At 41.6% G+C, this 19,740-nt stretch overlaps 1 protein-coding gene across 1 annotated transcript; it reads right to left on the reverse strand.

The window, feature by feature from the left end:
* Nucleotides 1-800: 800 nt before the first annotated feature.
* Nucleotides 801-19,399, reverse strand: CBLIF (cobalamin binding intrinsic factor). Its single transcript, XM_027578455.1, has 10 exons — nucleotides 19,321-19,399; nucleotides 17,841-18,017; nucleotides 16,879-16,992; nucleotides 16,319-16,459; nucleotides 14,144-14,325; nucleotides 10,269-10,446; nucleotides 8,678-8,879; nucleotides 6,201-6,319; nucleotides 4,116-4,184; nucleotides 801-1,129 (listed from the first exon to the last, which is right to left on the reverse strand). The coding sequence occupies exons 1-9, from the start codon at nucleotides 19,397-19,399 to the stop codon at nucleotides 4,123-4,125; spliced, it is 1,254 nt and encodes a 417-aa protein (XP_027434256.1). The 3' UTR covers nucleotides 801-1,129; nucleotides 4,116-4,122.
* Nucleotides 19,400-19,740: the final 341 nt, after the last annotated feature.

Here is a 19,740-nt window from a genome sequence, read left to right on the forward strand (position 1 = left end):
AGCCCTCCAGGCACCCCTAAGGTTGATTTCCAATAGTATTCTCTGAGTACTACTTCATATAATTTACACACTGGTTATACATTAGTTTGCAATTTTTCAATGACTAGTGGTGTTGAACTTTCTCCTACCTTTGTTCTCATATTTTTGTCTATTTGTTTTTTCATATGTGTGATTTGCTTATGTACTTTCTCTATGTTTCAATTGTACTGTTTCTTTTTTTTATAATTCTAAATGCTTATTGTATATTAATTATATTAACCCTTGTTTGTATATGATTCAATTTTTGTTTACAGTGTTCATTATGTCCTTTAATTTTTTTTTGAGGTAGGACCATTCATAATTTTCATGCAGTAAAATCTTCCAGTTATTTTTTTTTAACAGTTTTTGACTGTGATAATATGCTTATAAGGCCAGAAGTAGGGATGTAGTATAATAACTTTGGTCAAGTTGAAAATTCTCATTTAGTATGTGATTTCATGGGGTGCTTGGGTAGCTCAGTCAGTTAAGCGTTGGACTCTTGATTTCAGCTCAGGTCATGATTTCAGGGTCATGAAATGGATTCCTGCATCGGGCTTCATGTTGAATGTGGAACCTGCTTAAGATTCTCTCTCTCTAATGCATGCTCACTAAATAAATAAATAAATAAATAAATAAATAAGTAAGTAAGTAAAATCTTAAAAACATATGTGATTTTATCATATGCTAAATTCCCACGTAATATTTTTTAGCATTTTATTCCATTCCCATGTTCTCCCTGATCTGAAACCAGTGCTACACTGTTTTAATTATCGTGACTTTATTACATATTTTTATGTTTGATCAAATTCACTTTGCTTTCCAAAAAACATCATGGCTGTTTGGCATGTTTGGTCCTCAAGATAAAATTTGGAACTATTTTGTTCTATTCTCTCTCCCTTTCTATTTTCATTTTCTTGACCGGGATTCTTGTTGTTGTTGTTCCTCTTCTTCTTAGAAATCTCAAGTCATTTGTGCTTCTGAGCAAGATTCTTTGTCATTTCAAAGAATTATAGCTCTCAGTTGGAAGAGGCTAGAGGAAGCTCTCTTTAGTTCCTCTTCCTTATCAGGGAGTGATCTTCAATCGTGAACTTGGTATAGGTCATTCGTATATCTAGTTAAAGGAAAGTACAATTGGGTTTGGTAACAATCTTCCCTTCTCTCCCCTGTATCTTCACAAAAACAGTTACGCAGAAAATTTGACTACTTCCCTGAAGGAAGTTTAGGCTTTACCAGCCATGTCCAGTAGAGGTCGCAAAAAAAAACGCTTACGAAAGTCCCGGAAACCATAACCAAACCCATGCTTGGGCATTATGCGTTATGCAAAATAATGAACACACATAGACTACGCTTTATTACAGTACTTCCTCAAGGTGGAATTGCAACCTGTCATAGAGCCAGTGTCAACCTGCTTGCCTCTCCCCCACCTTTGCTAATACAAATGAACACACCCAGTTAATTGCAAAAGTTGGGGGGCAGTGTTCTCTCTCTCTCATACCCCTTCCTTTTGTTGCCCATTTTATTGTTAAATAAAAAAGGTCATCTTTGTTAAAAGTAATTTTTCCCATTTTCCAGTTGCTCAATTATTGTATCGAATGGAGAAAATGTAAATAGAGAAGTAAACAAAGTCAGTCACCAATAATTCCATCACACAGTTAACCACTCTAATACTCTGGAATGGATGGCATTAGAATGCATCATGAATGTCTTTCTATGTCTGCAAGTATTTATCTTCAACACAAATTTTATTGACATTTAAAAAAAATTAATTTAATACAGGTGCCTGGGTGGCTCAGTTGGTTGAGCATCTGGCTCTTGATTTCAGCTCAGGTCATGGGATCAAGCCCTGGTCCAGCTCCATGCTCATTGTAGAATCTGCTTGGGCTTCTGCCCCACCCCCACTCTAAATAAATAAATAAAAATCTTTAAAGATTTAATTTGTATTGTATATCATACTTCTTTTAAAAAGTTAATTAACTTTTAAAATAAAGTATAATTAACATACAGTGTTATATTAGTAGCAGGTGTACAATATAGTGATTGAACACTTTATACATTCCTCAGTGCTCATCACCATAAGTGTACCTTTTTTTTTTTTTTTAAGATTTTACTTATTTATTTGTCAGGGAGAGAGAGACTGAGAACAAACAGGGGGAGTGGCAGACAGAGGGAGAAGCAGGCTTCCTTCTGAGCAAGGAGCCCAATGCAGGACTCGATCCCAGGATTCTGGAATATGACTTGAACCAAAGGCAGACCCTTAACTGACTGAGCCACCCAGGTGCCCCTCCATAAGTGTACTTTCAACCCTCTCCACTTAATTCACCCATCCTCCCCCCTCCCTCCTCTGGCAACACCAGTTTGTTCCCTGTAGTTAAGAGTCTGTTTTTTTGTTTGTCTCTTTTTCTTTGTTCATTTGTTTTGTTTCTTAAATTCCACATATGAGCCAGTAATTCCTCTACTGGGTATTTACCCAAAGAAAATAAAAACGCTAATTCAAAAAAATATATGCGCCCCTATGTTTATAATAAGCAGCATTATTTACAATAGCCAAATTATGGAAGCAGCCCAAGTGTTCATCCATAGATGAATGGATAAAGAAGATGTGGTCTGTATATGCAATGGAATATTCCTCAGCCATCAAAAAGAATGAAATCTTGCCATTTGCAACAACATGGGTGATCTAGAGGGTATAATGCTAAATGAAATAAGTCAGTCAAGAGAAAGATAGATACTGTATGATCTCACTCACATGTGGAATTTAAGAATTTCAATGACTTTTAAGTATCCCATCATATGGCTCCGCCAGGGTTTACCTATCCATTGCCCTATTGTTGGACATGTAGACTGTTTCCATGTTTTCCATATTATGAATATCATGGCATGTTATGAGAGATCACTTATTCACACTCCTGGAGGGTACCTTCCACTACAGTACAGCGCTGGCCTTTTTCTGGGGTACAGTGAGGTACCTAATAGATATGTTTGGGATGAGGGCTTGGGCTGGTGGTTGGTTCACATCTCCTTCTCCCAGGAGCCCCTGTTACCAGAGGGCAGGCTCTTACTCTGAGCAGCTTGGCGGGGAGACCTGTGACGGGGCAGGTGAATCTTTGCCTTGGGGTCAGTATTAGGAAGTGTACTAAAGCTGCATCTCTAAGGTTTGCTCTCTGATTGCCTCAGCGCACATTTTGATTCTTGTATATCTGTGCCCTATTATGATTCTCTCCTTTGTGTAATTTTCAGAATTGGGATTTTGGGGGTTGAAGTTGAGTATATTTTAGGTCTTTTGATACAATTTTCCTATCCTTCACCAGAAAGTCCGTACCAGTGTTGACTCCTACCAACAGAGATTAAATTTATGATTGTCTTTGAAAACTTAATTTTTCTTTCAAATATATATATATATTTGGGGTGTGGTTATAGATCTATATTTCTATTTAATGTGTGGGTGTGGGGTTTTAGGTCTATATTTATATTTAACATATAAAAATCCATTAAATTTTATATTATATACTAATTATGAGTTATATTTATATATTAAATGTGTGTATATATATAAGTTATATAAAAATATACATTTTAAACTTAATTTTACCCAGAATAAATATGAGAAATGGAAGGAGAGAGTATTAACATCATTTACCTTGTTCTAAACCATCTGGGAGTCTCATATGAAAAATTCTGGTCATTTCATTAAGTGATTTGAAAAGTAGTACTTGGTATAAGAAACAAAAATAGGAGTTTTTTTATAGGAGTTTTTAAAATATATCACTTCATTTGTAGAAATAAAGGCATCTGTTGTTTAATTAATCGAGAAGATCAGCATGAACTCCAAAAATATCACCTGGGCTCTCTCTTCTCCCCTCATCCTAGGTTTAAACAATGACTGGCAGTCATTGTCTTGAGAAGCTGGACCTTTTTTCATGGGTCACAGATGTTAAGACTCCAGGGAAGTTTGAATCATTTATTCTACATAGTGGTTTCCTTGTTTTTACCAGGAATATGGTAGCATTGTAGATACCCACCTTTTTTGCATAGATTTGAAATAAAGTGAACAAAAATTCCACCGTCCTTTGGAGGTGTTTGAGAGAACCTGAACCCACCTTGTCCTTAGTACTGTGTGAAATTGGCTGTGATGTGCTCATGGTTGAAGGGTTTGTAGTCGGCAACTCCTGGAAACAAGCAGAGAAGAACATGAGGAGGCCATGGTGCACGTAACCACCCCTACCTCCCAAAGGACCAGCCTATAGTTAGAGGAGTAAAATCATCCCCGAGTGAAATGGGCAGCTTGATTAGTATGGAGGAGCATGAGATTGAGATTTAGGGAGTCCTTGTTTCTAGGCTTAGAGCTGCCATGTGGAGCATCTCTTTGGACAAGCCCCTTAAATTGTGAGAGCCTCCTTTTCCTCATGCCTTAAATTGTACTAATATCTACCCTGAAGAGACACTTTCAGGATTAGGAATAAGGACTGCCAGATGCCTAATATAGTCCCTGGCACATAGTTATTGTGCAATAAAACGACTTAGTTAAGTCGAACTTAGAGTATTCAAGGTAGGAACTCATGTTCACTTTTGAAGATTTTGCAAAAAATAGGGAAGGGCATTGTGTTGAGAATTCTTATGTTTCAGGGCAGAGAAGTTAGATGATGGCAGTATTGATGATTAGCTTTCAAGTCACCGGGCATCGGAAAGATAATTCCACGCCCAGATGTTTTGGATGTCAGAGGCCTGTTTACCATTCTTTCCCCAGAGAAGAAGGGTAATTGGCAGACATGAGAATAAGCCTGATTTAGGTTCCCGGGCAATTCTTGAGATGCAGGTGGTAGGAGAACTAATAATACTAATATTGAGCATTTGTGAATGCAGAAGACATTGAACTTACTCATTTTAAACATGTTATTTCTAATTTTCACACTGACCCAAGAAATGGTTATTACTATTTGTATTTTATAGCTCTGGAAACTGGTTCTGAGAAGACTCATTCCTTGCTTAATGCAGCTAGTAAGTAAGAGAAGGGGCTTCTAGCCCTTCTCTTCTAACCCTTATGTAACCTCAAGATCTTTATTAAATGCATTGCTGCAATTCAACAAATTCTGACTGGCCAGATTTTGTTAAGTACCCGACAGACTCTAAGAAAACATCTCTCCCATCGAAATCTTGGATAATGAAGCATCTTATAAAGCCACAGCCCCAGTTCTGCTGTGACTTTGCAGGGCTTCACATCTCTGCATTGTGCCGATTAACATCCTCTTACCTAGGGAACATCATCCTTAGACAGAACCACACACAGTGCTCTTTAACTTGGAGGATATTTTAGTATTTGTGCAAAATTTTAAAGAATGTTAAGGTTTTGCTGAAGTCTGAGTTTTATTCTTGCCTCTTTCCCCACACAAACACGCATAGACATTCTTCTCTTTGGAGACTTTTAAAAAGCATTAGAGCAAGAAGAAGAATGAATGTTGAGTGAAGCGGTGGGGGAAGGACAGTCATGCTACAGTTTGGAAGTGTGGGCTCAATGATCGCTTGATCCTGTGCTAGGTGCAGGACTTGCACAAGTCCCTTTAACGCCTCCAAGACTTAGTTTCTTTTTCTGTAAAAAAGAGAATTACCGATACCTACAGAGTTGACATGTGACGTATGATATCGCTGCACGAAGAGCTATGTTTCCCACCCCCATATTTGTTTCCCACTGGCTAGGAAGTCACTGTGCTTTTGTTTTATACATTGATGTTTAATTTTTAAACCCTAAGGTGGCCAGGCCATCTTCTTAGATCACATACTACTTTTTCTACCTTTTTAAAAAAAATGTTTTTGTCTCTCACGTTACCTGTTTTTTCCTTTTTCAGCTCTTATTGCTTTAAGTAGGTCAAGCCACTTTTCTTGATCACTGGATGTGTCCCCGTTGGCTCAGAGTGGAGTCAGGATTCTTGATTTTCGAAAAAGCTATTTTAGAAAGCCAGCCACCTGTTCTATTATCATCCATCCATCTACCCATCATCTACCATTCAATCGAGTCACTGTATATATGTGTATGTACATGTATGTGTCATCACTATATACACAAGTATCATATACATACAATCTCACAGTTATTTGATTAAATGAAGGAATTAATTAAATAAGGAAATGAAAGAAAGTAGCCTGCAGACTATGGAAGAAAGTCCCAAATTCCTTTCTCCTTCTCTCACCTTCATTCAAAGGTGTTTTGCCACTAAGGAATTGCCAGTATGTCCGCTCATGAACACTTTCAGCAATATTGTTGATGGAGGAGATGACAAGGCCCCATGATGTCATCGTGGTTTCAAATCTGTAAGAATAAAATCATATGTGATTAACCTCATTTAGGTCAGGCAATAAGGAGTTAAGGTGAAGGGACAGAGACATTCTAAGTGCTTAAGAGATCAGATAAAACCACGCTCAAAAGAGAAATTGCAAATGACTAATGGATATGAAATTACTTCACTTGCAAGTAAATGAAATTAAAATGAATGGGTTTTTTTAAAAAAAAAACCTATCAATAAGCAAATTTAAAATAATGTAAATGCCCAACAATGGGTGAATACTTAACATGACTGATGGGATGAGTATCCAAGATTGACTTTTTTTTTTTTGCAGTGATGAAATTGTATTTTTCAATAATTTTAAGTGACATTTAAACTGCTCATGCAATAATTGTTAAGTGAAAATGTGGGACACAAATTTTACACGAAATAAGTCTCCCATCCATGTGAGGGATCACAACTATCTATAAGATGCAAAGAAGAAAACCTACAAAATTATAAAGAAATGTCAACAGCGATTATATTGTGGACACACTGTAGATGCTTTGTTTTGTTCCTTTTTAAAAAAATTTATTTAAATTCAATTAATTAACATATAGTGTATTACTAGTTTCAGAGGTGCTTTGTTTTGTTCTTTATGCATCACCCCCCAACTGTCTAGTATATGTATTTATGACATTCACAGTCAGAAAAAGAAAAATCAGGCAAAATTAAAGGTAAGCTCAGAGAAGTAGTAAGGTATATTCAGAGGGTATTTGAAAACTAAGTACTCTTGAAATGCAACTTTTATCCTGACCTGTCTATGGAAGTAGGGGAAATTATGGAGCTGGGCTGTGAACAGCAGGTATAATGTATTGTACCTAATCCTGTGGAATAGATTCCTCATACCACTCAGTTGTCACTTCCTTGGGCTTGGTCAGTCTTTCTCTCTGGCATCTCTCTGCAGAATTTGGGTCATGTCATCGTTCCTCTGAATGTCTGTCTTCTTTTCCTTTCCAGGACCTGGCATTTTTCCTCTGCTCCTCCTGTGAGCTTTGTCTTCTCCATATTTCTCTACTGCTTCCTCTCCTTGCAAACTATGAAGACATCCCAAGGTTTAATTTTATTTCTTGGGATTTCCTTCTCTATTCTGCCTTTTGCCGACAGGACAATGGAAGGAACATGAGCTTCACAGTCAAGTCTGGGTTCTGATCTCAACTCTATTAGTTACACGTCATGTGATCTTAGGAATGTTACTTAGCCTCTTTGGGCCTATATGGTGCTATCTGTGAAGTGGGCATATAGATAATGGTTTGTTTGTTTGTTTTTAAAGTGGGCTTCATGCCCAACATGGGGCTTGAAGCCACAATCCTGAGATCAGGAATCCCATTCTCTGCTGACTGAGCCAGCCAGGTGCCTTGGACTCGTGGCTTTGTTGGGAGCTTGTCTGCTACCTCTGCACGGTTCCCCAACTTCGGTCATAACCTCTGTCAGATGACCGCCCAGCCTCTTTTGTCTACCCTGACCTCTTTTTCTAGGTCTTCCTCTAAACCTCCAAAAGCTCCCTAATGCTTCTGCTTTGAACACCCACAGTTAGACATGTCTGAAGGAATTAAGTCTTTTTCTCTGAAAGACATTCTTTCCTCCTGACACTCCTACCAAAAGTTTGGAAGCTTCTCTTTCTGCGCCCCTCCCCCCTTCCAGTGCTCACAGAGCTGAGTGGCATCTTCCTTGGTGTGAGTCTGTTTATCTTAGATGGAGTCTTCATCACCTCACAGATTCATTACCACAGGCAAGCCCCAGGTCTCCTCCTTGTCTCCCATTCTTGAACCAGTTAACATTTTACAACATGACTTTTCTTACTTAAAAACTTGCAATGCTTTCTCTAATAGGAAGTCCGATCTCATTAGCCTGGTTTTTCAGACTTTTTCCAATATCACCCAGCCTGTCCTTCCAGACGTTCCTCACTTGATTCAGTCCTGTATCCCTATTCTCTTCTCTAGTCAAGCTGGCCTACTCACTGACCTTGCTTATTCCTGTCTCGAATGCTTAATTCTAGCCATTCCCTCTTCCTAGAATACCATCTTCCCCTATCTTCCTTACAGTACTTATTCCTCAAATGGGGTCCAAAGCCACAAACCTTCCTGGACTACTCTAACCCACAGTGGACTCTCCCCCTTTGAATTCCTGTTTGTAAAACTCCATCATATATGTTGACTTGTGTGACTGAATTTTTCCTGAGAGCATGCTAGTTACAAGATTGCAGGCTTCTCAAGGGGTGATGAAATGAAGATCTGTTAAATTATCAGAAGGAAAAAGAAAGTAAGAACATGAAAGAAGGCGGGAGAGAATGGGAACTCGGGTGGGGTCTGGGGAGAATGGTGAACGCTGCTTGCAGCACTCACTTGAACATGGAATTTCTGCGCTGTGCTTCCTCTAGGACAACAAGTAGCACTGATCCACGTTTCACACTAACGTCGATGGTCACATTGAAGCACAGATCCACCCCCCTCAGCTGGTTATTTATGGTGTATATGACGGTGATGTTGGAGGCTGTGGTGGGAACAGGGCTGGGTTGAGTGGGGAGAGTTGGTTGCACTTCATCACCTGTGAAGAGTGAAGAGGCCACATTTGTTGAAGATTATGGGGTTTCTATTACAGGTGCAAAGATCTCTGTTACTGGCCACTCATCCTAAAAAAACATTTCAAGAAATGGCAATGATTTTGTGTCCTTTGTGGGTTGTTCTGAGGAACTGGTGTGATCTATGAAGCTCTCAGTTCCATTCTAGAGAATTGTTCGTAGCTGAAGAGCTGACAGCCGGTTTTATAGTGAACATCAATTTTGTTAAAAGAATTTATAACCAGAAGGGAGGATGGTTAGCCCTAAGTCATGTATTTTACATGATTGAGTTCTGTGGAGTCGTGGGCTTTTTTGGCAACAAAGGTAGTAAGCAAAGGTAGTAAGTTTCAGACCATTTAACAAAACACCTGGGTAACTATAGTGTAGAATCCTAGAAAAGACTCCATGGCCACCTTGTCAAGGTTGGAAAATCACTGGGAAGCAGCCTAAGGAGTTGGGTGAATGTAGCTGTGTTTGGTGTAATTGGGATCAGGCTGCTTGACTGCAGTCTCTATAGACTGTGTACCGAGATGGGCAAGGAGCTTAGCAATCTCTGCTTATCTAGGCAAGTCCATACAGCATAAGCCAAACAGTACTTTATACTAGTATTTGACTAGAAAGAAGAGGTATCTTTGCAAAGACTCGTTATCTCTGGAGTGATAAAATTTTTATGCAGGACTCCCACTTTCTTCCTGCATATTTCTACAACATTTGAATTTTAAGTATCCCTGTATTATATTTTTAATTGGCTAAAATAGAGATATTTAAAATAAAAAGGTAATGTGCCTGGTTTCCAACCCATTCCTTTGGTGTGCCAGGAGCACCAAGGCTTCATATTTAGATCTCCAAGTCTGGTTTTAAATGCAACTCTGTTCTTCTCATAAGTCTCTCAGACCAGGTCAGTGGTCACACTTTCTTTGTTACGCTCTACATGTGCTTCTATGTCTATTTAGTACTTATTTCATTCTTCCAAACGTTGTAGTTTTTGTCGACATATCTGTTTCCTGACCTTGTAAAGAGCAGATATCATAAGATACTGCATAATTTTTGGTGTATTTGTCAAGTGAATTAAGGAAATTATATATCATCTGATTGTTAGGAGCATGGACCTCCCCTCTTCACCAGCATCTCACCGAATGCTATTCATATAGTAGGTGCTCACTTAATGTGTACTGAATGACGTAGACATGGGGGCTGAATTTTGAGGGCAGGCTGGTATGGCTGTGTATTAGCACACAACACTTGGGGATGGATAGCAGATGTGGCTTTGCCTACATAACAAGCCTCTATGCCACTTAAAATTGATCCACATATTATTAGTGGCATAAATTGCTACTTTATGACATAAGGAAAGGCAGCTATTAAAGAGTTCTTACCAGGGCTGCAAGACACATGGGGCACATCCAGGTATGTCTTGCCTTTCAGGGAAGGGAGGATTTGGGCAATGGCCATGGGATTGTGGAATTTCCCCTGCTCAGTCTCCTTAAGTATTGTGTCCATGGTCTTCTGGCAGTTCCACTCCTTGTTAGGTTGCTTAGGTGTCACAGAGAGAGCCTGGGACAGGAGAGAGAGAGGGAGAGAGACTGAGAGATTGATTAGGCATAGCTGAGAGTTGGCCTCTATAAACTTTATAAGAGACTTGATCACTAATCTTGGGGATCAAACAGAATCCAAAACTGAGCTGCCCAAGGCTCGGGACATTGTCTTTCTTGTTCACTGCTGCATCCCCACCTCTTAGCTCAAGGTCTGTCACAGAGCAGTCACACAACAAATATATGTGCACCAATCAGATTTGGGGAACACTATTAGGGCTGTTATATTTATGGCATGTGTATATAAAACAGTTCTTGGATGTAGAACGAAGGTGAGGCCCACAAAGCAAGCTCCAGGGGCAGCGTTAGTCTGGGTCATCTGGCCGTCTTACCATCGTAGTGCTCTTTTGTTTTATGTTGTCCTGAACACCATTTGGTGGACTCCTCCCATTCTTTGTGATCATGTCAGGACTGTCAGCCAGAGGCTCCACAACCCTGGCCACAGGGGTGGACTCATGGCCTGTGCTGGGCTAATCATAGAGTGCCATCCTTTTGGTGACAGTGATTAGTGGGCACACACACTAGCCAGTGTCCTTCCCTGACATACAAACATTCAGAGAGAGAAGCATGTCTTTCTCTCCTGCTGGAGGTATTCAGCTAGGACCACGTAAGTAAGCACTGGGCTGGGACCATCTTCCTCAGTCACTTCGAAGAAGCCATGCAGTAGGAGACAGTGAGGAAAACCGGGGCTGAGTGATGAAAAAAGAATGGCGCCTGAAAGCACAATTTGAGTCCTTTATTCTGCTTAATCCTCAAACCATTTAATCTAGCCCTGGACCTTCTAGTTTATAACGTGAAATAGTAAATCCCCATTTTTTTCTTAAGCCAAAATTATTGGGGTTTTATGTTATTTGCAAAATGATTCTTGATTAATGCACCACGCAAGTCATTCTACTTTGCTGAGATTTATATCACATGAGTAAAATAGAGATCATAATTTATGCCTACCTTTGTGAGTTCATTTGAAGTTCAGATGTGGGACAATAAGCAAAAGCATTTTGTAACGTGTGATAAATAAGCTATCATCACCACCTCCCTCCCTCTTAGTGGTGTGCTGACCATGACCCTCAGAGTATGTCAGTGGTTTGAGATTGCTGGTGACTGATTCACCTGAAGCTCAGAATAGGAAATGAGAGAAGAGAGAGTCGAGTCAGAAATGGCTCTGTGAGCCGAAGGCAGTTGATGAACGACCAGTTTTGACAGGCATGACCATCACCGTTGGCTTTGACAACCGTGGACCCTGGCTCTTGCCAGAGGTCACTTTACAGGGTAGTTTGGCTTAAGGGGCATTAGGTAGGTACTCCTCAGCAGCCAGATCTTGTTCACTTGCCATATTCACCTCTCAGATCCCCAAAGCAAGATGTATCCCCTTGGGATAAAACGTTACCGATGCCAACACTTTAGAGAGGAATAACACATTACCCTGTGAGAAGTCATTAATAACTTTGCATGAAGATGTTTATCAGATCCTTTTCCAAGTTAAAGCCCCAAGTTAAGAGGAATTTTGAAGGCTTTGGAATATTGATAGAAAGAAGAGAAGAAATTCTGCGGCAGAGGAAGTGCTTCCTGAGTGCCTAGGGAAGCCATGTAGGTGGCCCAGGCCATTTGAAGGGCACTGACATCCTGGAAGAGGGTGAATAAAGGCTGAAAAGGAAGCTTAATATCACTCTTCTGCTGGGAGAGACCATGAACAATTACTGAGCACCACACTGGGCTTGTGATTAAAACAAAACAAAACAAAACAAAACAGGCGCCTGGGTGGGTCAGATGGTTAAGCGTCTGCCTTTGGCTCAGGTCATGATCCCAGGGTCCTGGGATCGAGTCCCACGTCGGGCTCCCTGCTCCTTGGGAGCCTGCTTCTCCCTCTGCCTCTCTCTCTCTCTCTCTCTCTCTCTCTGTCTTTCATGAATAAATAAATAAAATCTTTAAAAAAAAAAACAACCTTTACTTACAACCTTGTTTTTATGGGGAAAGTGAAATTCAGAGAAATTCAGTATTTGCCCATAGTAGTGGCAGATCTGGGATTCCAACTCAAGTCGTGACAAGATATCTTGAGAGCCCTTTGCTTCTCCACACCAGAACATTTTAAATTAGAAAAAAAGTTGTGTATTGGATATCTGGTGATTTCAGACTTCAGGCTGTTTGGGTAAACTCTAGATATGTGCCATAACTTGAGTAGGGAGAGGTTATATATCCTAACTGATTAGAAATCCATATGACCTGTGATATCAGGGTAAGGATGAAGTCTTGCCTTTCCATAAATAAAGCTTTAGTTCTTAGGTACAGCTTATCAGAGTGTACCCTGTGGTGATAAAATCCCAAACAGAATTCACAAACCAAACTAGCAAAAGCAAACATTTCCCCGTCTGGCATTAAGGAGAAGCAAGTTTATTTTAAGTGAGTCATAGATAAAACCCACCTTATATCCCTTCCAGACTGTTCCTGATATTCCACAAGGCTTTCTAGATCTGAGCCCCAGGATTGTTCTTAGATGATTCAGCCATGGTAAGTCTTTTTTTTTTCCCCATGGCAAAACTTCATTCACCTTGACATGACATGGAAGCTGACATTGTTCTCATTAGTTGCTCCAATACACGGCACATTGGAGTGGGGATTTTGTATTTACTTTTATGTTTAACATAAACTAATTTCTAGTCTGTTTATGTCCTTTGCTAATTTCTAATGTGTGGGACATCAGGGCCAGTCTCTGCTCCTCTCCCCAAAAGGATTTCTTTCTACCACTAGTCCAGAGGTATATTAGGTTTGGGGCTGGCCATGGTTCTCTCTTTCCTGGGCTTTCTGAGTTGAAAGGGTCATAATGTAGTTTTTCTGTGAATTACATTAGGCATTTCGAGACATTGGAGCACAAACTTCTCAGTTTGGACTAGAGGATTTGGCCACAGATGACCCTTTAATTTCTAATTCTAGTTGGTTATCTCTCCCCACTATCATTAGTATGTCCTCCAAGGGAGGATGCTGCCCTAATCAGCCCTAATCAATGGGGTGGGGGTTGCATTTGGAGATATATCAAGCAGCATCTTATGGAATCTGAGCCTGGGTATCAGTACTAGGGAAACATAGGATTGAGTATGGACAGGGTACCAGAGACATGTGGTTTTGCCATTTAGAGCACTGTGTGAGGTTGAAATGAGATCGAGAGTGTAAAAGAGCTTGACAAGTCAGCTTTAAGTTGTTTTCATTAATCAGTTTGAACACAACCGACATTTTCTGGATCAAGATAAAGGGCTGAAAAGAGAACACGTGACTGGCAAGATGGAATCAGAAAATTCCATTTTTTTGAGGACCTATTTTAATATCCTTATTTTTATACATCAAATTTTCATCAATCTATACTTATTACGAACAAACTGATCATTATCAGTAATAACCTGATATGTTTCTGGGATTTATGATTTTTTCCAAGAAAGAGAAAATAATTCATGTAGTTTTATTTTCACACTTCACCTATGGGGTAGGGAGGAATTCACACCTGCATTTTACCAGTAGAGAAACTGAGACAAACACTACAAGGAACCTACTTCAAGTCATACTAGCTGATCTTTCTCAAAGATATTAGAAGAAGCCTGGTCTCTTGATCCTACAATCTGGTCTTATCATATTGGCATGGATCCAACAAAGAGCATGGGTAATGTGTTTACCTGCATGGCAAGGCCAGTACTGTAGATGTTTCCAATGATGCCATTGTCTTTGATCCTCATGCTGATATTCTTCATGGCTTCCTCTAGTACCTGACTGAACAGAATTCTGTAACCTTCCTCTGAACTTTCTGGGATCCTGTTGTACATACAGGTCAGAGCTAAAGTCGCCATTGCTCCTGTGTCTGTGAAGCACGGTTGGAGGGGGGGTGGGTAAGACAACCATCACCACAACAATATGAACAACTAACATTTACTGTGTGCTTATTGTGTTCCAGCTACTTTATCTCCTTTATTCTTCAGGACTGTGAAATAGGACCTATAATTAATTCCTTTGAAGGGATAAAGAAGTGGAGGCTCATAGAGGCCAAGTAATGGCCCAAGGCCTCACAGCTGGTAAGTAGCAGTGCCAGGACCTGAACCCAGATCTATATGACTCCACAGCTCATGCTTTTAATTAATGTAGACTGGCACTTTATTCAATCTCATTTTTTGGTCTTTGTTTATCTTTTAAAAATGTCACTAGTTCTTGAAGGCCCGGCCATCACCACCTCTCAGTGAAACCTTCTTTGGTCTGACCAGTGCCACAGGTGCAGTTTCTTTTCTGAACCTTTTTTTGATGTAGGCTCCATGCCCAGCATAGAGCCCAGTGTGGGGCTTAAACTCACGACCCTGAGATCAAGACCCAAGCTGAGATAAAGAGTCAGATGCTTAACTGAGTGAGCCACCCAGGCGCTCCTCTTTTCTGAACTTTTTTAGCCTGTGTTGTTTGGACCTGTTTTGCAATCTCAGCACTCTCTGCTCTGTTTCATTGTTACCGTGCTCTGTGAGCTCCTGGATGGTGGGAACTTTGCACCCCCCAAAGCACCCAGCACAGGGTCATTTTCATTATTTGCATGGGAAAGTGTATGTGGACTGAATGAGCAAGCTCTGACAGGACAAGACAGAACAGATGAAAGACTTGCCAGATAACTTCCTTCTCTGATCTTCTCCTCCCTACTGTAATCTCCACCTGAATTTGTGTAACCTCATTAAGGATGACAGTGTTGTTGAAACCATTGTTGGCCAAGAAGTCAGATCTCCTGAACTGACAGACACCTTGGCAATGCATGAGGTCCCAGATGGAAAATAGAGGCCAGTCTGCTCTTGAGCCATAGGGAGGGTACTAGAGTACTTGATTATTGGTCTGAAAGAGCCTGAAATGAGAGAGTTTGCCTGAAAGGAGAGAGGTTGCATAGGCAGTGTGGATAACAGGGTGAAAACCTGAGAAATGCTATTGCTTGGAGAGTGGCAAAGAGAAAAGGTGACCATGAATGAAGGGCACATGATAATGTCCTCAGAGAGAGAGGGTGTTATTCAGAGCAGGTATCATGATCTGCAGAAGGGTGGACAGAAAAGGACATGGTGCTGTAGGGGAAAAAGCTTCCCTTCACAAGCAGCCATAAGGTTACAGAATGAAGAAGTAACATGGTTCCAGCGTACCCTTGAAGAGGAGGAGCATGGTGGGTTTAGGGTTCAGAGAGTATCTGTTTACTAGAAAGAGAATATCAGGATGTTATAAGGAGAAACATTGGGAGGAACGGAGAGGGGAATCATCAGTAGTAATAAAAGAGTGGGTTCAGGGGTGCCTGGGTGGCGCAGTCAGTTAAGCATCCAACTCTTGGTTTCGGCTCAGGTCATGATCTCAGGGTCGTGAGATGGAGCCCGGTGTCTGGCTCCTTGTTCAGTGTGAAGTCAGCTCAAGATTCTCCCTCTCCCTCTCCGTCTGCCCCTCTCCCTGCTCTCTGTCTCTAAAATAAATAAGTGATTCTTTAAAAAGAAGAGGTTTCAGGGTAAGACTGAGTCTAGACATTGATTTAATCATTTAAGAATTTGCCTGGGAATAACCGCTGACTTGGGTGACTTGTTTATTGTTCCCAGTAGAGATTCTGTCATTGTCAGGCATTTCAAGTATTGTCCTGGGTTCTTTGTTTTACTGTCTCCCCTTCATTTATTCCGTAATTCACACGTCCAACAAATATTTCTTAAGTGCCTTCCATCTGCAGACATTTTCATGATCCTCAGCTCCTCCTCCATGGAAAGCTCCCCCTCCCACTTTCCCCTCCTGCCCCCCTCCCCCATTGAATGCCCTTGATGTTCCCAGCTCAGGGCAGTGTTTGGAAGTGGCAACCAACTCACCCACATTGAAGGGGGAGGAACTGAACCTCAGGTACTTGGCAAAGCGGGCTGCTATGGGTAAGGCTGTCTCTGGGTTCTCCTGGCACAGTGCCAGGACCGCCAGACTGGGCCCATAGAAAGTTGAAGCTGGAGCACTGGAGCCTGGGAAGGAGACAGAGGGTCTCTGTAAGATTAACATTCACCATAATGAGGACGTTTGTGAAAAAGGTAAAAGTCAAATCTTTTAAGTAGAAATTTCTAGAAAACCTGTCCAAAAAGAAAGACTCCATGTTGGCAAAAGCTAACTTGAACATTTCTCAGAATAAGAATATTACCTAGCAGGACAGGAGAATAAAAGAGATAGCTGTCTGCAGGTGATGGTGTAAGTCTGTGGCCCCAGGTAGTGGCCTTCTCTGGTTCGGAATCAAAGTGAGTATCTCTTTGTGGGATTATCTGAGGGATCTTGAGTAGCTTGTGTCTCTTCCCTCACTTTCCACTCACCCATCTTTTTCTTTCTAGGTTTAATATTCTCAGGAAGGACCATTTGCCTCACTCTCCCCTCCCTTCCAATGAGGTCTTACTTGAAGGTGGCCAGGTTTCCATTTGTCTCTGTAGAATTGATACTTTATTCCCAGGGTCTCGGCAGGAGGAGTTGAGGGCCATGATGGTAAGGGCAAGCTGAGCAATGGTCAGGTCTGTGGAGGAGAGAACAAAACAGTCACAAAGGTATTCTCAGGGGGAAAGTGTGCCAGGGGCCAGGGCTGAGCTCTCTGCTTCTTGTCCAGATCATTTTGGTTTTTTAATAAGGCGATTAGATAATTTCTTAAAAAGATTTTATTTTTAAGTAATCGCTACACCCAATGTGGGACTCGAACTCACAACCTGGAGATCAAGAGCCACATGTCTCCCCCTAACCCCCCGGCCCCCGAGCCAGCCAGGTGCCTCTAGATAGTTTTTTTATCTGGTTTTTCTTGAGGAACAGAGTATGGAAAAATGCTCAAGGAATGTTTAATCTGGTGACCACTGTGTGACTTGACAACTTCATCAGGAATCCCTGTTATCTATTGAGAGAAGCAGCAAGAGCACCCATACAAATTCATACCTGAAAATAATTTTAACCTTATTATCTAACTTGATCCTCAAGGCAACTCCTGTGTACAGGTAGGCAGAACAGAGATTTGGTTATTATTATCATCGTTACTATTACTGTTAGTGTCCTTGTTATTAGAATCATCTGCATTTTACAAACAAAGAAGTGAGGTTGGTCCAGATCTGCGGCCTGTTCAAGGTCACAGAGTTAATAAGTGGTGGAACCAGAGCTGCAAGCCCGCTCTTTTTACATCTGGTCTAGAGCTAATTCTGCTCTCCTGCCCAACTCTACAAATGCTCTCACTTCACACACCTTTCTTTCCAGGTACACAGGGAAAGATGCTTTGGTGATTCAGGTACAATCGCAAGTGGCATTGGAGTTGGGGGTGGGGTGTGGAGTTGGGCTCTGGGGCTGGAGAATCAGGGAGCATGTGGAGGGGCTCTGACTTCTCACCGGCTGTGTCACTGGCCATGAGCTTGTCAGTCAGGAGCTTCTGGGCCTCCACGTTGTAGGCTCCAGCCAGGTTCATGGCAATCAGGATGCTGGGATTTGGGTGGGCTGAGCTGGTCACAGAGCTTTCCATGAGCACTTGTATGCCATTAACCAAGGGCTGCTGTGCCGGGGGAACAGCTGAGGAGAGAAAAGCCATTTACTAAACCCCTAATCCTCTCTCTCTCTCTCTCTCTTTCGTCTCAGAAACGTGTTTCCCGATCTCTCTGTTAGAAGATGGGATTAGTTAGCGTTAGTATTCTCGGGGACACCCTCTGTGGGGGTAATTATTTTTTGGGGGGGAGTGGGTGATTATTAAAGAGAGATGGAGAAAACACAGATTTTTCTTTTGAGGCCAATTAGACCCAACATCTTCTCAAATAACCCTTATATTTATCAAAATGATTTCTCATTTAGGAAGTCCAAGCAATATGGCTCATGGCCATTTCATATTATTTCTGGCACATTCCTAGAAATCACTGATTTCCTTGTAGTTTTTTCTCACTCTTTTTTTTAAAGTTAATTTTTGGGGGGGTGCCTGGGTGGTATAGTTGGTTAAGTGTCCAACTCTTGGTTTCAGCTCGGGCCCTGATCTTAGGGTCCTGGGATCGAGTCCCGTGTCCAGCTCTGTGCTCAGCGTGGAGTCTGCTTGGGATTCTCTCTCTCCCTCTCCCTCTGCCTCTCCCCACCTCTCTCTCTCTTTCAAATAAATAAATCCTACAAAATAGAAAGTTATTTCTCTTTTGTTTTTTAGGATTTTATTTATTTATTTGAGAGAGAGAGACTGTGTTGACCCCGTGGGCCAGCAGGGAGAGGAGCAGAGGGAAGGGGACAAGCCGACTCCTTGTTGAGAGCAGCACCCGACGCAGGGCTCAGTCCCACGACCCTGAGATCATGACCTGAGCTGAAATCACGAGTTGGAGGCTCAACTGACTGAGCCACCCAGGTGCCTCCCCTGTTTAAAAGATTTTATTTTTAAGTAATCTCTACACCCTACATGGGGCTCAAACTCACAACCCTGAGATCAAGAGTTGCGTGTTCCTCCAACTGAGCCAGCCAGGCGCCCTCTTTTTTTCTTAGTCTTGCGTGAAAAATATGGAAGACTTGGGATACGACCTGTCCTCAGCGAGTACCAACATCCCCCCAGCAGTGGCACTTGGTCAGAACAGCTCTGAGCGTCTCGCTTTGTGCCACCAGCCATCATTCCTGCGCCAGTATTTCAGTCTCTCTTAAGGTAAAATGCATAGACTTGCCTCTCCAAGAACTTATGCTATTTGGCCAGGAAAGATGAAGCACGCACCCACCCTGACTCATCTACTTTGAACTTATGCAGTGATTGCTGTTTTCAGTCACTTTCTCCTCAGCAGACCTCCGTGTGTGAGGTTCCCCCCTTTCCCTGGGGGAGCTGCTTCCCTGACCTCTCTGGAAGAACCACCATACTCACAGCATGAGCTTTGGGTCCAGGTGCTGGTCCCAGCCACAGCCCAGAGAAGGTTCAGGAGGTGGAGGGTGAACCAGGTCATCCCACTCTCTCTTGTCTTGTCTACAGATCCCATGCACAGATCCCCGTTTTGAAAATGGGGTGTTTCTAAAACCCTTCTTTATATATGCTTCTTTTTGTAAAACAGTCTGCCCTCCTGCCACTCCTGGCCACTCCTAACCACTTATGTTCACCTCTCTTTCTCTGATAGAACTAATTTCCATATGCTTATCTAAGTTCCCTCCTATCAATCCTCCAAGGTGTGTGGAGGTGACTTCTAGGTGGCACAGTCGTAGGAGACGATTGGGGCTGAATATGCAGTGATGGCAATGATGAGAGAGTGTCCTTCACCACAATCCTGGGTCATTACGTCAGGAGCGTGGC

The sequence above is a fragment of the Zalophus californianus genome, chromosome 11 (assembly GCF_009762305.2).
Source record: "Zalophus californianus isolate mZalCal1 chromosome 11, mZalCal1.pri.v2, whole genome shotgun sequence".
Taxonomy (NCBI): domain Eukaryota; kingdom Metazoa; phylum Chordata; class Mammalia; order Carnivora; family Otariidae; genus Zalophus; species Zalophus californianus.

Bases quoted from the DNA above. Each gene is read 5' to 3' on its own strand.
- CBLIF (XM_027578455.1), bottom strand. From the start codon at position 19,399: ATGACCTGGTTCACCCTCCACCTCCTGAACCTTCTCTGGGCTGTGGCT. The intron at 18,018-19,320 runs GTGAGTATGGTG...TTCTCTCCTCAG, and splicing joins CTGGACCCAAAGCTCATGCT to CTGTTCCCCCGGCACAGCAG. The intron at 4,185-6,200 runs GTGAGAGAAGGA...GCTTGTTTCCAG, and splicing joins CAAAACACCTTTGAATGAAG to GAGTTGCCGACTACAAACCC.